The sequence below is a fragment of the Diadema setosum genome, chromosome 11, assembly GCF_964275005.1.
Source record: "Diadema setosum chromosome 11, eeDiaSeto1, whole genome shotgun sequence".
In the NCBI taxonomy this organism is placed as follows: domain Eukaryota; kingdom Metazoa; phylum Echinodermata; class Echinoidea; order Diadematoida; family Diadematidae; genus Diadema; species Diadema setosum.
In genome coordinates, this window is record NC_092695.1 from 14,221,742 (window position 1) to 14,244,297 (window position 22,556).

At 38.2% G+C, this 22,556-nt stretch overlaps 1 protein-coding gene across 1 annotated transcript in view; it reads right to left on the reverse strand.

Annotated features, from left to right (window-relative positions):
- The window catches only part of LOC140234746 (lipoyl synthase, mitochondrial-like), a 117,197-nt gene that overhangs the window by 53,796 nt on the left and 40,845 nt on the right, over positions 1–22,556 (reverse strand). Inside the window, exon 6 of the mRNA XM_072314786.1 lies at positions 6,220–6,277. Coding sequence (XP_072170887.1) covers positions 6,220–6,277 — 58 coding nt within the window. The remainder of the gene's footprint in view (positions 1–6,219; positions 6,278–22,556) is intronic.

Genomic DNA, 22,556 nt, shown 5'->3' on the forward strand with positions numbered 1-22,556 from the left:
GAGGGGGGCTGAGAGGTAGCGTCGTCTTCCCGATCACTAGGCATTGGACTTTGAGATGTATAATTCACTGCCGTTACACTTGAAAAAGATGGTTTCTGTTATCCGACACGGGTATTTATAGCGATCTTGGACTGCCTGGAATTTTTACCTACTTTGAATTTCATTTATGTGATTTCACTGCCTTAAACACCTGGGAAATGCTAACCTCTTTGACTTATACGAGTATTACGTAATAGAATTGTCTTTCGCATCAGTGCCATTGTTTTTCAATATGACGAAGTCACCATATGTAAAATTTTGATCAAATGCAAAGTATCAAAATCAGCCAAGTTTATGTGTTATGTCTGTGGGAGGGAATTTTTTTTCCCCAAAAGTATACCAGTATTGACTTGACAATGTTCTCGAAGCTGTATCTCAACTGCTTTAACTCCATTTCCTCTGATAATTGAATATGCTACAGCTGAGACAACAAAATCTTCGTGATTGTGTACTTAAGTGTTGATTCAATGCTCTTATCAGGGTAAAAACTTCAATATCAAAGTAAATTTGTGAATGGAATCAAGACTGAGAATTTTCGTATTCTTCTGTCCTATGTAAGCTTTAGTTTCACTTCCTTAGGTCGGTAGAGCCATGTGGCTAAATTGGAAACCCAGGAACCCTTTGTTTTTATTGCATATTCCATAAAGCATAAAAATTATAAATAACAATCAAAGTATCAGTATTTCGATTAAAATTGTTTGACGTCATCATATCGTCATCTAAAACAAAAAAAAAGTGGAATTTTATTTTTTGACGTACAGTTTCTGACATTCATTTGCGCGCATCTCAGTCATTTTTGCTTAATATTATCCCAAATTCAGATATGTTGTACTCTGGACAAATGTCTTTTGATTCAGTGTCATTGTTTTTCAATGTGATGACATCATCATATTGAAAATCTGCCGAGTTTACATTATGCTATTGGTTAGAGCACTACATGCTTATGATAATGTACCAGAGACCCAAGTTCGAATCCTGCAGGATGCTGTTTTTCCTTTCTCTTTTTTTTTTCTCTTTTTTTTTTTTTTGCAGTTGAGCTACACTCCAATTTCATTTATCTTGAAATTATTTCATCAAGTATACACACCCCCACAGGCAATTTCCCATTGTTTTGTATCGGAGGTTGGATTGCTACTGGTAACAAATTTTGTAAGCTCTTGAAATTTGCCCAACTGATTATATTTGATTTGATAATAATGGCAAGTTGATACATAGCCATCTTGGTCATGCAAATTTGGGTCAAAGTTCACATTTAAAAAGGCATGTTCTAAGGTCAAGATGATCCTTAAAGGTCCTGTTTACCTTTGGGAACAGTGATTTTAAAAAATGTCAAGATATGACTGACATTTAATGCATATGTGTAGGTCTGTTGTACCACAAAACATCCTATCATATAAAATTTTCGCGATAAAGCCTAAAATATAAGGAGATATCTGTATTTTCCTCAATAAACCGTAGCTGTTGATGGTTTAGTCTGGAAACATTTTAATTATAACAATTGTTCATACTTTGTATATTTAACAATACTTACATCAATTTTACTGATTCAATTTTTTTACAGTGGTTGTTTCTATCCCTAACTCACATTTTAGAACTATTTTAAAGCACTAATGCTGGGTTTTTGTTTTATCTGCAAATGGCAAATTATGCCTTTAAAACACTTAGAATCCTCTTAAATTGTGTTTGTGTCAAGGGCATCTTCCATGGGAATGGGGAAATTAAAGAACAGAACTTATCAGATTCAATTTGTTGCTGCGTATAAAAGTGGCATTTCATCTTGTACGCTACCTTTAATTTTAGACAGTGATCTCTCTTTTTTTCTTTGTTTTTTAAAGGAAATATTGAGCTAGAAATGTTGTGTTCAAAGCTCATTTGGACATTTTTTCATAGCCAAATTACAATTCAACTAGCTGAACATTCATAGTCAAGCAGAGCTTAAGTAGTTCTGGTATAGCTCTATCTGAGGTAAACTTTTGATAGTTATGATGGATGTCTTGTAAGTAACTCACATCCAAACGCACGCACAGGCAATTTTTCTTTGTTATGTATCCAAGGTACTGTAATAATGCTCTGGGACTGTTGTCAAATGACCCTGAAAATAATATTGAAACACACAAACAAACACACACATATACACAAATGTCATGAACTGTCACACTTGCAGATCCTGTGTGTAAATTTTACAAGGAAAATAAGGGAAAAAGGGGGAAATGAATTCCATGTGTAGTTAATGAAGCTACGGTTTTACTGCATCTTGTACACAAGTTTCTTCTGTGAGATTTGATGGTTTTGAATTGAAATACTGACCTCAAGTGTGTATCAAATGTCTACGATAAATATTGTTACTGCTACAGTACATGGCGATGCGTGCTTATGAACTCTCACACCATTTTAGCTCTAGAAAGTATGTCTGAGACCCCGTTTACAGTGCAGGGCTGGGCCGAGCCGCGGCCGAGCCCAGCCTCAATTGCGCTTTTAATTCAAACCTTTCAATATTTTGTCGTAGTGGCGTTCTGCTTGTAAACAAACGCAATTTGGTATAGTCTGGTTTTCAGACCCTTTGCCAACTGGATTCCGTGGCGACAAAGTCGCCATTCGGGCAAAGGCCTTTGCTGAAGGAAAAATCCTTTGCAGGACAAAACCACCTTAAACTACAGTCAACTTCGGATACCTCAAATTCGTCGGGACCAAAGAAAATGGTTTGAGGTACGTGAAATTCGAGGTACGAGAAATTCGAGGTACGCGTACGTACGTCGAATTTTCTTCGACTTATCTGACGTTTATCGATGTTCAACATGGTATCTGTTATAGTGCCTACCGATTGTTTGCATGCTTGTCAATTGGAATTGAATCGACTTTTATGTGAATGAATTGAATGAAAATCGGAATTGAAATCAAAATGTCAGAAATGAAGATTTTGGTGGCCCTATCGCTCCACCAAAAAAAGTCGGATGTTTGCCTTTACTTTTGAAAATGAACAGCGGTAACAATCGGCTCCGTAAGATACTAAAATAAATGTCGGATGTTTGCTCATACTTTTGGAAATGAAAAACGATCAACTCAGCTCCGTATGGTGCTAGAACTAACGTCAGATATTTGATTTTGCGTTCGGAAATGATTAAGGACAACATTCGGCTCTGGAAGACGCTGAAACAAATGTCGAATATTTGCTTTGACGTTCAGAAATGAAAATCAATATTCAACTTCGTACGATGGTTAGATAAGTGTCGGATGTTTCCTAACACTTTCGAAAGGAAATAACAATAACATTCGGCTCCGGAAGATGCTGAAATAAATGTCAGATGATCGCTTTTATGTTCGAAAGTTCCAGTAACATTCTGCTCCATACGATGCTAAAATAACTGTCTGATGTTTGCTTTTAAATTTTGAAATGAATAACAGTAACATTCAGCTGCGTTCAATGGTAAAATTAATGTTTGATGTTTGCTTTGACGTTCGGAAATGAGTAACAATAACATTCAACTCCTTACGATGATAAAATAAATGCTGGATGTTTGCTTTTACGATCGAAAGTAAATGGCAATAACATTCAGCTCCGGAAGATGCTAAAATACATATTGCTTTTACGTTTGGCATGTTTGAAAGTGAATAGCAGTAATATTCTGCCCCATATGATACTAAAAAAAAGTATTGGATATTTGCTATTACATCTCGAAATGAATAACGGTAATATTCAGCTACGTTTGATGGTAAAATAAACGTCTGATGTCAGCTTCGACGTTCAAAAATGAAAAACAGTAACATTCGGCTCTGTACGATGATAAAATAATATTGTCAGAATGATTCATTTAACTTTCGGCAGTGGACAGCAGTAAAATTCGGCTCCGTACGATGATAAAATAAATGTCGTATGTTTGAAATGAATAACGGTAATATTCTGCTTCGTACGATGCAAAAATAAATGACAGATTGTTGCTTTTACATTTGGAAATGATTAACGGTATTAATCCGCTCAGTTACATGCTGAAACAAATAGCGGATGTTTGCTTTCACGTTTGGAAATGGATAAGGATAGCATTCAGCTCCGTAAGATGCTAAAATGAATGTCGGTTGTTTGCTTTTACATTTAAAAATGACTAATGGTAATATTCGGCTCCGTAAGGTGCTAACAGACTAATAAATGTTGGATGATTGCTTTTACAATAAGAAATGAATAACGGTAACTTTCGGCTCTTTACAATGCTAAAACAAATGCCGGATGCTAACAGATGTCGGCAAATGCTCCCACTTTTTCATTTCAAACGTAAGTTTTGACCTCCTAAATTTTTAGGTATCAACTTTTATAATAATCTATACGCCTATTTGTTAAATCTTAAAACACAAAATAAGATGATTGGATTTTCTGATTTTAATTTCGAGTAAATTCGACCACCAAAAAATAAAAATCAGTGATACTGGTGGCCCGATAAAAGTTAGTGTGGAGCCCTGTCTATTCTATTCTTTATTATGCTCGGCCTATACTTCCACATCATATTCCACAATATTTTCATAATCGCATTGCTGGAAAAAAAAAAATCAGTGCTTGCGTTCTCGGGGAAGAATAAATGAAACATACTTCGTGAAAGGCAAAAAAAAAAAGTTAAAAAAGGGCACTACGCAGGAGATCGATGTTTGGACAGTGGACTGTGATTAATGCCAAAGATATAACTGTCAACACCCAACACCTACGCAGGTGCGCCACGACGGTTTAGAAATCTACGCGCGCGGTATGACTATCATGATCAAGAATTAAAACACAGTGGTTAAAGAAAAGAAGATGATGGGCAGAGCGTAGTGCTATCGTAAGCACTCCATTGGCAAGGGTGCTACGTGCATACCGTATACGTATGTAGGTAGGTGTTGGGGATTTTTCTTGTCAGCTGTGTACCGGGTATTTCTTTGGGCGCGCGATTGTTCTGGTCGGGAATATTTACAGTCGAGTGTGAAAAGATTTGTGACGTCTTCTTCGCTGTCCACGCGCGCTTAATCGGAGATGCTGAGTGATGTTGCAATTCGATTCGAGCTACATGCTGGGAAAAACAATAAGTTAATTAAGATCGGGGCAGTAGATTTCACTTCGAGGTAACCAAACTTCGAGTTATTTCTTCGAGCTACGCGAATTTTAATACACGCAAACTCCATAGGAACAATCGCGACTTTCATTTTGCCCCCGAGGTAAGTGATATTCGGCTTATCCGACGTCGAGGTATCCGAAGTTGACTGTATACTAGTTTTCGACGTTGAGAGGGTTAATATCCTGAATAGCGAAATAGTACGGGCAGAGGGTCTGGAAGCCAGACTAAAATTGGCCGCACATTTGGCCCAGTTTGCGTTTACACTGAGAAATGGACGGGTTCAGCCGCGGCCGAGACCACATCCAGAGCGTGGCCAAATGCGCGGCCAATTTTGGCCTTTTGCGCGTTTACACTGAAATGAAGGCGGGCTCGGCCGCGGCCCAGCCGCGGCCCAGCCCCGCACTGTAAACGGGGTCTGAATACACATTTACTTCATTTGTCACACCCAAGGTTATAAATTGCCCTTATGCAGTTTTCTCTTTGCCGCCTCTCATTTTCTCTTCCCTTTTCTCTACGTTTGTTCTTGTTATACTGTAACAGGATAGGGTGATATGTGTACATTTACATAACTTGCCTTCACTCAGCATGCACGACCTGAATTAATTAACTCTTGATCAGGTGTACCATTCTGCTAACCTTTTTTAAATTTAAGTTTGTTATTGTTCCACCCAGTAACGGAGGAGTAGATATGCTGGAAATGTACGAGCTATATTAGTAAAGAGGTATTTTGTGCCACACCCTGCCGGGTGTAGTGTGTATAAAGGGGTTCTGTCTCATTTCACTTGTTCCTCTAATATTCATTTTTCCGTGTTTCATTCATTCATTCAGTATTTATCTATCATGAAAATGTCCTGCAAGTAGTGGATTGCAAATGTTATGAGTATGGGAAGTGGTCCGATATTTTTGCAACATGACCTCACAAAATACTGTTGCTGGTTACAAAAATGCAATATGCAGCATCTCTGAAAAGGGAAATCACTCAGTTTCTTTTCAAAACTGAGATAATAATTTCTGTTGTTCCTCATTTGTTTGCTGCAGTAACCTATTAAAGTAAAGTTTTCGCAAGTAGTGGTTTGCAAAATATAAGGTATCTGCAGTAACTTACCGCCTTTTTATGTCCCTAACTGTCTCTGCAAAGTGGGCAGAACCCCCATCAGTCAAATCTACAGCAAATGAAAGACATAATTCATTGATTTCATGAGGCAACCAAGAGGAGGCATGAGAGTGCCTTTGTGATGAACTTAAAAACATTGCACTCCACCATGACTTGCTCTGTGAGCCAACACAAACTGCCATCAGGGGTATTTATTCAATACCAAAATGGAACTTCTTTGCACAAATATTTGTTCTTTTTTTGAGAGAGAAATAGTCCTCACAGAATTAGCAAAAATATAGATATGCTGGACCTTATCACAGCACAGGTTCTTCCATATCAGTTTTTCACATTCACCTATAACAAACAAATAGGAATAAAAAACACATTCAGACAAAGGGTACACAACCTTTATCTTGAATTTAACAATGTTAACTGGTGAGCAGAAATCAGCTTTGCTACACAAGATTTCTTTGCAAGTGTGTTGTGACTGAAACTAAAAATGGTCTCACTGCTTTGCAAAATCTACGCTTGAAGTGCACACCATGATCAAGATAACCTTAAATTTCACAGAATAACAGCTGATGAATTGTAGGGGTTTCATGAAAATTGTACCTGAAATAAGAAAATTATGAAATCCATATTTTTCAGGGAAACAGCAATACATCATTAGCAAATCACATGTTGAAATAATGAAATATCATTATTCTACAAGTCTTCTGACACACAATCATACACATCTTTATAAAACTTATTCTTTTTTGACATCAAATGGAAAGAAAAAAAAAGAATATATCGTATCCTACAAGTCAAAATTGTATATTATATTCTTACAATGTCATATTGATTAGACAATCATTTCTGAGGCCATTGTCCATGTCAAGCGTTTGCTTATGATGGTCTCCTGAATTTCTGTACATCAAGAGCTGCCTAATTTGTCTTTGAACAATAGAACTCATGCTTGCATAAATGTATGCATAAAATAATTTGTTTATTTTCATTTTGCATTGTGTCAGGAAAAAAAATGTTGGATATTTGAAGTAATCATTATTTGTTTTAACTGTCAGATTCAAATTATACTGTGCTCAATAACTTTGTTCAATTCACTTTGTATTTCATAAAATGTATGAAAAAGAAGTTCAGAAATAAAATCAAAATCAATCAAATTAAAATATCACAATTTAGTGACACATGTTAAAATCTTATTAACTCTTGTATGTCTGATTTTGCATAAAAACACTTTGTCTTTTTATCTCATTTACCATGTACTGTATTTTGTCAAAGCCAATCTGATAATGTGGTCAACATATTTGGTCAAAAAGTAAATTGGGACAATAATACAGAAGGAGACACAAGTAGTGTATTCACATTGGCCCTTGGATTTAAGCCGCTGATGGTGCCAAACGGTGTTCTGCACCAGTCTAGCATCAGTCGAGGCTTAACCCATTTAGAACATGTCCCGAGTATACTCCGGCCGACATTTTTCAGGCTGTGGACTAGTCCCGAGTATAATCAGGCTGAGAGAGTGAAATGAACACGCATTATTAAACTTAGAATCTCACCAACAATACGATGCCTATGTTAAAAATTAATTATATTTTGTGGGACTACATATATCAAAGTTGCCATCTGTGTACAGTTTGTGATGACTGGTCATATCTTATGTCTACATGTATAAACAAGCATAATATTGGTAAACATGAGTGCAATTTTCACGACATTCAGACATTCAGACCTTCGCAACGGTTGGGGAAACTGACCAATGATGAGCTACCAGCCGCACGCTCTGGCGATCTCATTTGCATCGGTATGCAAATTGCCACACTCAAGTGAAAAGCGTGCGTGCGGCGGTCAAGACCGTAGCGTGCACGCACCTACCAAGGAGGTTTGAGAAATGGAGTCACAACAGTCGTATTCGCTTTAATCCCATGCTCGAAGCCGACACTCAAAAATATTTGAAGTATGTGTCAAACTGGATCTGCCGCTCAGATGCGAAGACAATTGACTCGTGTCTCATTGCATAATCACCAGCCACTTTGAAAGGAAGATATGTCTTTGTGATGGTAATTACTTTTCGCTATCCCTACTTACAAACAATGGGCGGTAGACAATGGTAAAGGCACAGGGGTGCGCGAATAGAAATTGCTCAAATATTGCTGAAATAGATATCAAAATTACTCGACTGTACGTGTCTGTACGCTAATCTGACATATTAATTTATAAAGAACTATACTTGAAGATGATACCATACATCATTGTATTAGTCTCATTTGGCGGAAATAAGGAGAAAAGTGATAAAACCGGCTTTCCATGAGGGTAAAATTTCAAACACTTTCACAAAATACAGCTCAGATTTACACTTTTGCACATATTTTCGAACGGAATTGACTTTTGTTTCATATGCTTTATCATTAAGTGAAATTTCATTGCATTTGATATATAAACGAGCAGCATTTATCCGATATTATGTTAGCGTTAAAAATGAATCTTCAGATTGCTCAGAAAGATGACGGCTTCAAGCATCGAACACCAAAGGCACAAATGCACCTATGGAATTCTTTTGTCCATCCATAGAAAACTGACAGCTGATTGAATAATTATAGTCAGTTGTGACTCAATCTCTCGAAACTCCTTGGTCGTACCTATGGATTTTCCATGAAAGCCATCTCGGCATGGCGACCTGCTTACCATTATTGGCATAAACTGTTGGCCTTCTTCTGCCGCCGAGTCCTGGGTTAACCCAAAGTCGGCAAATTGAATAAATTCTAAAGTAAATCTTTTGCATGTCCCTGCATGTGAGGTGTGTGAATGTTTTTGTGTCTGTGTGTTATCATAACAGCAATCATGTTACTTGTAGTTGTTTGAAGGGTTTTACCGTCATGAATAATATTCTGATTAGGTTATAAAATCGTTCAAAAAAAAAAGAAACCACTTGGCCAAGACCAAACCGAGTAGAGGATGTACTGTATACAAACAACGCAAGAGTCGATAGTGCCACATTATCGAAGTCGTATACATTATGTATTCATCATGGCGTAACACAGCGTCACATGTGCATGTGTTATGGGCGAGAATATTTTGAATAGACCAGCTGGCAAGAGTATCAGGTTACAGTAGGCATTTTCACATCAGCCCGATGTTTCGAAATAGCGCGCTATTTTCTGACTTGGGAAATTTTCCCGATAGCAAAATAGCACGCTATTTGAAATTCGAGGATTGTCTTCTTTGCCCAAAGATTCTTCCCGTCGAAGCACGGGGGGGGGGGGGGGGGGGTGCCATTGACATTTTGCCCTGCATATCTCCCTCTTCCCCATGCCATTCGCCCTCAGTCTCGACGCCCGTTGACACACATCTTTTCTCTTCATGAAAAAGCTGAAAAGTGGCGTATGTCATGAATAATATTCATTTTACCACGTCATTTAAAAAAACAATATGTTTACATATCCTCGCCCGTTTATCTGCCTCAGACTGTACATTATCATTATTATATATATGAATACTATTATTGTATCATCATTTAATAAATATCATTTTGGGAGGGGAAATGATATAGTCATTATACGTTTAAAAAGTAGGCATCCGTGGGTATCCATGGATCTCAGGGCCTCGTATTTTTTCTTTACTATTTCTTTTCCCACATTATGGGAAAAAGAAGAATATTTTCGTCTTCATTTGCTTCCTCTTTTTTATTTTTATCACCAAAACTTGGTTTGACGGACTATAGAACCACCCATTTAATTTCCACTTGTTAACTTCAAAAATAGGCGGTCGGCAAATCGAAGTTTTCCCCTACGTCCACACATCTTATGAATATTCATATTTACAGCAGCTATGCAATAAACGAATGGACAGCGGCGCGTGTAATCTGAAATGGAAGGGCACGATCGGCAAGGATAAAAATTTAAGTGGATATTTAGTCGTCCTAAACAGTCTGATTGCAATGATACCCGACGTGAGAGCAAACTAAATGACGTAGGCCTACCTGAGCTGCATAGTATCCTGTAGTTGTGCAAAATACAGTAAAATAACAGCATTCGCTGTTTTCATTTGGGCACGCCAATGGCGAACTGTACGTAAATGCCCTTGTATGACCGAGCCGTGTATTACCATATGAGAGCCCATATCACGTGCACGCAGATAGTGTGTTTCGTGTAACTATCGTCAATACATACACAGGCGCAGGCCTGTAATCTGATATGGAAAGGCATGATCGGCAAGGACAAAATTTAAGTGGATATTTAACCGTCGACATCACTGCTAAACGGTCTGAGTACAATGATACCCGACTTGAGAGTAAACTGAATGACGTAGCTGAGCTGCAGAGGATCCTGCAGTTTTGGAAATAAAATATGGCATTCGTAGCTTCCTGTGTACCGAGAACCCATCATGATATGCAATGCAACACAGCGACACGCTCAATGCATACACATATCTCTCTGCGATATATTGCCCGTACCCGGTACCCATAGTGCGTGTATCATGTCTCCGCGAACGATCAGCTGGGCGAGCGAGAATGCCCACTGTGCTACCACAGATTGTATAGAGTTCTGTGTGTGCGGCCTGAGCCTGTGAGCTGGCGCGAGCTGTATATAACCCGTATACATCGTGTGCGTGTGTGTGTGTCCAAGAACGATGATAGAGCTTTCGCCACTGAAGCGGGAGTCCAGCGCGCAAACGCTGCATGTTGTTGTTTGTCTTTTGTTTGTCTTTGTTTTTTGTACCGCTCTCGATGTCGACACGGAGGAGGAGCGCGGACGAAACCCGAACGGGAAATAGAAGAGACCCTCCCGCTGCCGATGGCACCGGTCTCGGGGGCCCGGAGCCGACGGCTTCGGAGGAGATAGCCTCACAAAAAAAAGCACGGGAAGGCATGGGGGCGATCCTTACGCAATTATAATATATATATATATATATATATATATATATATAATCTAATCTTATGTTACCATAACACAGATTATAGGCAAACCTAGCTGTGTATAATATTACATTTCGTTTGCAATAGTGTGTTTGGATTACATCCGTCAAACAAAATTTAGAAGACCACCCCATTTCTCTCTCTCTCTCTTTCTCTCCCTCTCAATCTTTCTTCTTATCGCATAATAGACTCCAATGCTTCGCCTGAAGACAGGAAGAGCTCATAAATGTTCTATCAAATATACATATTCAACAAAACAATAATTTTTCCGCTAGTGATGACTTTTTATCATATAATAACTAACTCATGTCTTATCACTGTGTGAAATCTTATTTCATGTGATACGTAGTGAACAATATCTTCCCGGCAGTACGATAGAGTTATAAGTCAATCGTAAGATTGCACACAAGTAAAATCACAAATGCGCTCGTTCATCTCTTTTATTCATCTCATGGAAACCTATTCTGTAGGCAGTCATGATGGATAATTTCAGAAAGCAAACTTCTTTATACAAAAAAATAAAACTTCAGTGTGGATAACAGGTACTGCAAAAGCATTGATTTTGCTGATTTAGTCATCATTAGTTGTTAAAGATAGCAAAAAAAGATTCAATGATTTATTTGAATATTGAACATCCCATCAGGCTCTTGTTAACATTATGAAAATTGTTAAAACAAAACCAAGAAACAAAGTCAAATGGAAGATTGGTCTGCGAAACTCAACTTTGATGTTGCTTGAAGCTCTTTTTTTTCTGTCATACTTATGAATGACGACCTGATTATGTTATAAGATCGTTCAAAAAAATCTACTCGGCCAACGAACCAAATAGAGGATATAATATTCATACAACACAAAAGCCAATATTGCCACTACGGGGTCCTAAATTCATCATGGTGAAACATAGCGTAACATATGCACATGTTATACAAGAATACTTTGAATAGACCATGTGGCAAGAGTATCGGGTTACATTGTACCTCCATGAATAGACAGGATGTTGATACAACTAGAAATGTCGCTATAAAGGCGACTGATGCCTCCGCCATAATGCATGATTCTCCCAATAGGCGTATAGTACAATGTCTTCACAATGTGTGATCCATGACATTTTCACATAACTGGAAAAATATTGAAATGACAGGTTTGTCAGAAATGTCTTGAACTGGGTTTGCCATAATTTTCTAAGAGTGCAGGTATACATATTTGGGGAATTTTGGGGAAGTTTATGCATTGAGTAATTTCCAAGGTATGAAGAAAGAGTGTGATAACGGTACAAAATATATATATATATATATATATATATATATATATTTTTTTTTTTTTTTTTTGGGGGGGGGCATTGAAACCTGGCCTTTGACCCTTAACCTTTGACCTTTGACCTTCAGGCTGGAAATTTCCTGGAGAATCTCCATTAGGTAATGCATGTACTAAGTTTTGAAACTAATAACGCAAGCATTGCATATACTAGTATATGAGGGAAATAGTAAAATTTTTAGGAGTTGACCTTGACCTTGACCCCTGACTATTGACCCATGACCCCTAAATTCCCTAGAGAATCCCTGCCAGACAGTACATGCGTATGTACCAAGTTCCATGAAAATACATTGAACCATTTGCGAGAAAAGTGATATTGCAACCTTTTCACCTAACCTTTGACCTTTTGACCTTTGACCTTATGACATGAAACTCTCATTGGAGAATCTTTATGCAGTAGTACATGTCCACACCAAGTTTCAAGAAAATACCTTCGGGCATTGCATAGATATGGGGGAAATTGCAACATTTGTAGAATTTGACCTTGACCTTTTGACCTTTGACCTCTTGCCAATGTCACTTAAATCTACTCAACTAATTTCCCATCATACATCATCCTTGGACCAAGTTTGGTGAAAGCTGCTTCATCCAGTTTTGGGTTATCACGTAAACAGATAAATTTTAGGATTTGACCTTGATCTTTGACCTTTGACCTCTGTCCGATTTCACTGAAAAACTACTCAAGTAATTGTCCCATATCATACATCATCCTCCAACAAAGTTTGGTGAAATTTGCTCAATCCAGTCTTGAGTTATCACGTAAACGGATAAAATTTCATGATTTGACCTTGACCTTTGACCTTTAGCCGATTTCACCAAAAATCTAATCAGCTAATTGCCCCATCATACTTCATACTTGGACCAAGTTTGGTAAAATTCCAGTAAATATTACTCAAGTTATCGCGTAAACGAAAGCGTACGGACATACGGACGTACGTACGGACGGACGGACAACCTGAAAACATAATGCCTCCGGCACCACTTCGTGGCGGAGGCATAAAAACATTCCTAGACGCGCTCGTAGACGCCACCTGAAAAGTCGGGGATTATGAGCATAGTAGAGAAGGTCAAAGGTCGATTACAGACAGTCTCTTTTTTCTTCACCGGTCCATAGAATGCATTATAGTGATGTGCTTCGTATGTATTACATAACCGCTTTTACGGACCCCAACGATTTTATGGTTATTGGGAATCGAATGTGCAAGTTCTCATGTGATTGTTACCAACATGTATTACAGAATTTAAACTTCGACAACGAAATACGCTGCAATAAAGTGAGAAACAAGACATGTGGCAGAAGGTTTGTTTTTTTTCTCATACGCTTAGCATTCGCCAGAAATTGTAAATAACATTATGATTTTCGGTATTTAATGTTTGCAGCATTTCAAAGAAACAGTCAAAATAAAATTATAGCCCATATTACGATACCGACAATGGCAATGTCGACTGTTTATTCTTTTTTTTTGTTGGGGGGGGGGGGGTCCTAGTTTTGTATGAATTCTTCATAATATGAAGTCTGGGTTTTTTAGTCCATTTCTTTTGATAAATCAGTACCACCAATTCGACTTATGATATTACATCGCCGTTGATGGTTCGCCTCGTGTTGAAATAAAGCCACGTGTTTCCGTTACAGGCACGCGAGCTTTGTACTTGGATACAAGTAGCGGGGACAAAACACGCGTTACAGCTTTTCAAATGTTGTATCTTGAATACAATGAATAAACTTCCTACTGTTTCCAAAATTCCTTGACTAGCCATGGTAAGGAATTTTGTGAACAATAGGAAGTCAAGAGTGGGTTCGTGTGCTTTTGATATCGCCATAATATGAGATTTTTCTCGCCGTGTCTTATAGTCGACTAAATGGAAACACGCAAGGCTGTATGTAATCCTCCAATCGATCGCTTTTCATCGAAAGACTTTGAAGGCTTGTGATCAACGGATTACAGTTTCCATAAAAGATTGCCTCCATGAATCAGAGAATTCAAGACAATAATGTAGTAAAAATTTGCGACACCCTCGCCATAGCCTGGTGCCCAATAATAAAAGGCGCTATTCATTTGATTTGACGAGGGAACGTAAATTGATGATCATACAGTACATGAAGTTCAAACCGCGCGCACGAACCCAGATTGAAGGAAAGTGACATTATTATTCATGAGCGGTCGTTATTCACCCAATCAGAAAGCGGATTCCTACACCGCATACATGGCAATTTGATGATTGGGTAAAGCGGGACTGTAAGTCACACCCCCTTAGTAACCCTGGGTTCGAGCTCGATTTTGGAAAACCTGTCCATCTCTGGGGGTGTTCGCTCGCCAAAGCAAACCGTCCTAAACGGGTTAAATTGTGTTCATAGTGAGCTCACCGGCCATGCACCGACAGCGTATTTGCATGTTCACATTGAAGCCAGTAGACACTGCTTAAAAGTATGTAATATTTGGCAAATCCTAAAAGGAGAAAAAAAAGTTGCCTTTCCATGAATGCTCCGTACACTGACAGTACATGTGGTAATGTTCATAATGACAATAGATAGAACCACATTCCATATATGGAATGTGGTTCTATCTATTGTCTATAGATATGAACATCACTGCCTTTTTACGTTTCGCAGTGGCATGCTTTATGTTGAAATGTTGAAAATTATTCAACACAAGAGTTTGATTATCTTGCAAACCACACTCGGACTCTGGAAATCACTAGCTTCATAGTTTTAATACAATGGCCACAACAAACAAAAACAGATTTTTTTTGGTTCTTTTTTTACACAACCCAAAGTTCACTTCACTAAAACAAATTAGAAGATTGCTACAAAATAATGTGCTTGCTGATTATAAAATAGTATAGTTTAATATGTACACTGTATAAAGAACATTAAGGTCAATGGGTAAAGTAATAAAGATAAAATCTCCTTTCTCACAGAAACTAGAATTATCACTGAAGGTGATTGATACCCCCACCCCTAGTGTTGCTTTATAGTATGTGATGTCATGAGGGCAATGACGTTAATACCAAGTTTGTGCACTTGTTGAATTGGAAACAGAATAATTTTAGTTTACTGTACAATTACAGAGTTGACACTGAGTATAAAACTTACAGCAAATGGAAACATGCTTTCCCCCAGTATCACTACACTTAAAGACCATCATACATCAGCACCAAATTTGACCTTCATAGCTTGAATGGTTTATTTTGATACAAAAATGAGTGGTTACCATGGCAACACATTTTCCTTAAACTAACACATTGGTGTCTTGAAAAACTACACTTCTAGATCATGATACATACCGGGTACTAAATTTGACTTTAATTGCTTGAATGATGGAAAAGTTATTCGATCCGCAAGGTTTTCGTAAAATTGTGGTTACCATGGCAATGGTTTGTGTGACAAACACAAAGATTATGTGTTCAACATCTATACCTCAGGGCCATAATGCCTACCAAATTTGGTTTCAATTGCTTGAAACTGGAAGAAGTTCACTCCACAGGATTAAAAAAAAAAAAATGCTGTTACCATGGCAACGCATTGTCCAATACAAATACAAATGACATTTTCCGAAATCACACTTAAAGAGCATCATACACACCAAATTTTACCTTCACAGATTAAACGATTCAATTTGATACAAAAATGAGTGGTTACCATGGCAACACATTTTTCTTATATTAACACATTGGTGTCTTGCATAACTACACCTCCCAATCATCATACATACTAGATTTGACCTTAATTGCTTGAATGATGGAAAAGTTGTTCAATCCACAAGGTTTTGGTAAAATTATGGTTACCATGGCAACACTTTGTCCGACAAACACAAAAATTATGTGCTCCACATCTATGCCTCAGGCCCATAATGCCTACCAAATTTGATTTCAATTGCTTCAAAACTGTGGAAGTTGTTCACTCCACAAGATTTCGAAGCAAACATGCGGTTACCATGGCAACGCTTTGTCAAGTACAAACACAAAGAGTGTCTTGCATAACTAAACCTATAGATCATCATAGATACCAATTTTGAAATTGATTGCTAATATACTATGGAAGTTATTCAATCCACAAGGTTTTGGTAAAATTATGGTTACCATGGCAACGCATTGTTCGACAAACACAAAAAACATGTCTTGCACATCTATACCTCAATATCATCATTTACCCTAAGTTTCATTTAAATTGCTTCAAAACTGCAGGAGGAGTTCGCGACGCAAGATTTTGCAACAGACCGACCACCCGACCGCCCGCCCGACCAACATCACGGTGATTCCTATATACCCCCTTCACACTATGTGTGGCGATCACATTGCCTAAAATTATGACGGAGTGTGAGTGTTCAGATCGACACTGGTACTGCACAAGTTGCAAAAAAATTGAGCATCAGCTGCCGAGTCACATGGCCACTGTAAACACGGTAAAGCCAAAGGAGTGTTCAGTCTCAATTTTCACAGCACGCCAGAGCAAGCCGAGGGCAGTGAGTTGGCTCAGTCGGTAGCGCGTCTGCCTCACGATCACGTGGCCCAGGTTCGAACCCGAGTATGGACTGAGCAATGTTGTGTGTAAGCATACTGTCCCCTCTAGCAAGAGGCAAAACACTCTGTCCCTCGGACAGGACATAATGGAGGTCTCGTGTATGAGAGAGTAACAACTCATGCACGTAAAAGATCCCGCTTTATTCATTCATCGCAAAGAGCAGGGTGTTTAACCCGGTGAAGTGGTCCCACCTCACATCCAACTGGACCTCATGGAAGACCAGCTTAATGTAGCTGAATATGGGCTATCCAGCCATCTTCTCAGATGGAAAATGAGCAAACAAAGCCAGACTGAGCCCTGGGAGGGGACTTAAAGCTTCCAAAGCAAACCAAAACCATGCCATGCCAAACAGGACATCGAAGAGTACCACAGTGGGTCATCTAGTGATAATTTAGCATTACTCAGTATATCATGCTGGCCACACAAACTGAGACTGTGACTGTGCCACACATGCACTGTGCCACACTGAGACTGTATACTCTTTACATCGATATTGGTTTCCAAAGGTTTGAGGTAAGTTTGAAGAATAAATGCAGACATTTACAAAAGGAAATATTACAACAGGCTTTGTTTATTCACAACTGACCTAATAATCCTAGTTATCTATTTATCTGAATATTCTTAAGGGACTGTACAGTACTGGTTGAGGTGGGATTCATGTTTTGAACATTCTTAAGTGAGATAATGAGAAACCTTCTATGAAATATGAAAAAGCGTGTAATTTTAAGAAGGATTAAACGTTCATTTGATGAAAATTGGTTTTCAAATGGCTGAGATATCCCAAAAAGGTGATAATAATAAAAGGTAACAGGCCACCTCTTTTATTAGGATCTCTTTGTTTCACCTTGTTTTTGGATATCTCAGCCATTTCAAAACTGATTTTCATCAAATAAACTTTTGATACCTTTTAGAATTGCATGCTCTTTGACATCTCATAGACCCCATTTACACAAATACAACTGACGCCTGTGTGAGGCCGGCCTCACGCCGCCTCAAACGTAAGTGTAAACACACAAGTGGACTGACGGCGGCTTGAGGCCACCCCAGTTTTGGTCCACCTCTGGAGGTGGTTTGAGGTTGGCTTCGAGGCGGCCTCATGCCGCCTTCACATATGTGTAAACACAAAGCGGACTGACGCCGGTTTTCGAGAGCCACGTGATCATCACGGGCTTGTGCAATAGTGCGGATACATCATTGTTCGTGAATTTGTTGACCTCGGTATTGCTCGTCAGAAATATGAACGCCGAATGACCAACTACTCGTACAAATAATCAAATAAGTGTTTTTGTTTTGTGAGTAATTTTGCTTTACTGGAGTCCTGGACTGCGTTGTTGAGTTTTCTGCTTATTCAGTCGTTTTGTATCCTATTTTTTTGTTGTTGCGTTTGTGTAACTTGTAAGGTTTGTATTGTGTGGTCTACTTTGTATGAGCTCCTTCACATCATCAAACTTCATAGCTATGAAGACAACGTGTCCATAACAGGAGAACAGATAAGTGAAAAGCGCTAAAGTACTATATTAGTGGCGAAATCGTGTAATGAAAATCACAGGATTTGAGATCGAACATGATGACCGCGCGAAAAGGAAGAGACTCATGAAAGCCTTGCCACGCAGACCGGCCAAGCCGCTGTATGTGTAAACGGGGGGTAGTCAAGCCGACTTCAAGGCGGCATCCAGCCAACCTTTCTGCTATGTGTAAACACACTTTCGACATTTTTTGGAGGCAGCTTGATGTCGACGTGAGGTCGACGTGAGGTCGACTCGATAAAGCCGGCCCATGTGTAAATAGGGTCATAGAGTGGTTTCTGAATATCTCGCCAAACGTTCTTCACCTCGACCAGAACTGTACACACCCTTTAAACTATAATAAGAACTGTAACTGGTCAATAAATGACAGTTCTTACTTATGAGTAATGATCAAACATCAATTCTTTTCAAATCAAAGTATGTTACAGCATAATTCAGTAACAATACAACAAAGTTTGGATTCAAAATATATGAATATAGGTTCTACACCCCCCCCCCCATATTCTGAGTGCTCAATAAGTTTTTATAACAATTGACAGTACCTTGAAGAGGTATTATAGAGATCAATGATATGTCACACTGTTTCAATTTTTTGAAATGTATATGCTTACTCTTTAGTATAAAGTATTCGTCTTCCACTATATATCTGTAGTTATGATGAAATAACATGACAAACAAAGCAGTTTGAGAGTGCTTCCTCATCAAAAACATAAACCGATCTAATCATAACTAGAACTATCACTCAATGTGATTAATACCCCCATCTAACACTGAAGGAGGTAGCTCAACCAGCAATTGCAACGTACTTTGTATGCTTTGAACTGAAAAAAATTGTTACCATGGCAATGTATTGTTCAACATTTGCTCACTGATAGTCGCATGTGTCATATCTGAAGTCAAGTGCTCAAAACCCGAGTAAGATAAGGCCAAAAAAAAAAAAAATGGTTTGTCTGCCCTTCGCAACCGACCGAAAATCACAGAAATTTCGGATCGGGTTTTTTTTTTTCCTCTTTCAAGTTTATGTTTTTTCCCACAAATTTCATCTTCTGCAAATTTGTGAACAGTTTTAAACCCCAAATTATCCATTTTAAGCTAAAGAAAGAATGAAACTAGAAATGTCGCTATGGCGACTGATGCCTCCGCCATAATGCATGATTCTCCCAATAGGTGTATGGTACAATGTCCTCACAATGTGTGATGACTGACAAAATATTGAAATGTCATGTTTGTCAGAAATATCTTGAATGTTCACATTCCTTGAACTAGGTTTGCTATAATTGTCTAAGAGTGCAGGTACACGCATTTGGGGAAGTGAGGATTTTTACTTGACTTCTGACCGACCCTTTTGTAAAGCTATACATTGAGTAATTTTCAAGGTATGAAGAGTGTAATTACAGTATAAAATATATATTTTTTTTTTTGCATTTAAACCTGGCCTTTGACCCTTAACCTTTGACCTTTGAGAGAATCTACATTAGGTAATACATGTATATATCAAGTTTTAAAAATGATAATGCAAGCATTGCATATAATACTAGTTAATGAGGGAAATAGTAAAATTTTGAGTTGACCTTGACCTTTGACCCCTGACTAATGACCCATGACCCCTACATTCCTAGATAATCCCTGCCAGTCAGTACATGCATATGTACCAAGTTCCATGAAGATACATTGAACCATTTGCAAGAAAGTGAAATTGTAACATTCTCACCTAACCTTTGACCTTTTGACCTTTGGACATGAAACTCTCTCTGGAGAATCTTTACGCAGTAGTACATGTCTACACTAAGTTTTAAAAAAATACCTTTGGACATTGCATGGATATGGGGGAAATAGCAACATTTTTAGCATTTGACCTTGACCTTTTGACCTCTTGCCAATGTCACTAAAATCAACTCAACTAATTGCCCCATCATACATCATCCATCGACCAAATTTGGTGAAAGCTGCTTCATCCAGTTTTGAGTTATCACGTAAACAGTTAAATTTTAGGATTTGACCTTGATCTTTGACCTCTGACCTCTGTCCAATTTCACTCAAAAACTAATCAAATAATTGTCCCATCATACATCATCCTCGGACAAAGTTTGGTGAAATTTGCTTGATCCAGTCTTGAGTTATCGCGTAAACGGATACAATTTCATGATTTGACCTTGACCTTTGACCTTTGGCTGATTTCACTCAAAATCTAATCAACTAATTGCCCCATCATACTTTATACTTGGACCAAGTTTGGTAAAATTCCAGTCAATATTACTCAAGTTATCGCGTAAACGAATGCGGACGGACGGACAACCCGAAAACATAATGCCTCCGGCACCACTTCGTGGTGGAGGCATAAAAAGTCTAAAAATGTTTTTTCATCTCATCAACCCGTCATAATTGTGTTCGGGTCGCGCGGGGCCACAGGCTACATTTTATAGCATGCACTGCATGCTAGCTACCTTTTTGGCTCACGTGCATTGCGCAATTTGACTTAGAGAAGGGGTCATATACTGTAACCGCAGTACAAAGCTGTTTCAAAACAGCTTTGCGTTTTCTAGCTTCAAAGGGCTTCTAGAAACAGGTTTCTGGAAACCTGTTTCTGAAAGCACAAATTTGCGGCTTTCGAAAAGGCTTTCCGAACCCCATAATCAAAACAGCTTTGCATTTATCAACTCATAAAAATTCCTTGAAAGCCGTTTGGAAAACTTGTTTCTGCCACGTGCTTAACTACAGGTGAAAACCAGGTGCTTTGACAAAAGAGAGCATCAATAATCGGGAATAGCGCTCTCACATCTAGAAATACTTGCCCCTACTGCAATTCACTCTCCATTTAATGTGATGGCAACAATGGATTTGTGTACCATGAATTGGAGCAGCGAATCAAAATGCAGTGTAAAACTGACAATTTTAACAGCAAATAGTTCAAAAGCACGCTGGAACACGCTTTAGCGGAGTACTTTATTTGAAAGATCAAAATATCCCAGATTAAAAGATAGAAAACTTACATGCGGAAATGTGCGCATTCTAGAAAAATATTAGGTTTTAAAGAGGGCCTAATTTTCATTTTATTTCGATTTGCGCATTACGAAGAAACTAGAAATACATGTTTATAATATTGATTTCTTTCCTAAACTATTCTAAATCAATTCAAGTATTTCATCTAAAATTTTACGGTGAAATAAAGCTTGTAATTCAACGAAAGGTAAAATGCGTTCGTCTCCGAACTTCGTCTTGCAACTAGAGCGGTGCCGAGCATGATTTCAAAGCGTAGTGGAATGCTAGACATCCCATTGTAACGACTTGAACCCAAACATGTGTTTGCATGAATTACAAAGAGTTGCCACTCCATCTCTGTAACACCTCCCTGATTGTACCATGCATTATCGAATCATTAGGAGAAAAAAAAAATAAGAGCACACTGCCATAACGAAAAAGAGAGAGAGAGAAAAAAAAAACAACAACTAGAGATTGTAATTTGTCATCACTGACAAATTAAGGTGATCCGATTTTTTTTTTAATCATTGATTCGAGTCCTGATACTGCAAAGTCTCAGCTACAACATATTAAAATCTGAGAGAAATTCACCGAAGCATAAGTAAGATAGTGCTCGATAAAGAGAGTCATGTCAATTTTCACATCTAAAAAATTCCCTCCCACAGAGATAACACGTCATAGCGAAGATAGAAAAAGAAGTACATGACATTTGACCCCACTTTGCACAGACAAGATGGCATCTGAGCAAAAAGTGGTTATTTTATGAAATGATCCCTGTAACATGGTCTTTACGTGTGCGAAATATGGGAAAGATAGGACATGTATTCACCAAGATACAGGATGAAACATCTATGACCTTTGACCCTAATTTACATACCCAAGATGGCGTCTGATCAAGTAGTTGTTATTTTATTAAATAATGTTCGTGACATGAACTACACATGTGCAAAATATGGTGGTGATAGGATATGTTTTTCTTGAGTTATTGCACATAAAGTTGCAAAAAGAAAGAAATATTTCAATACATCGAAGATAAACTTGAATTTCAACCAAGTTTTTTGACGTGATCCCGACATCGTATGAAAAAACA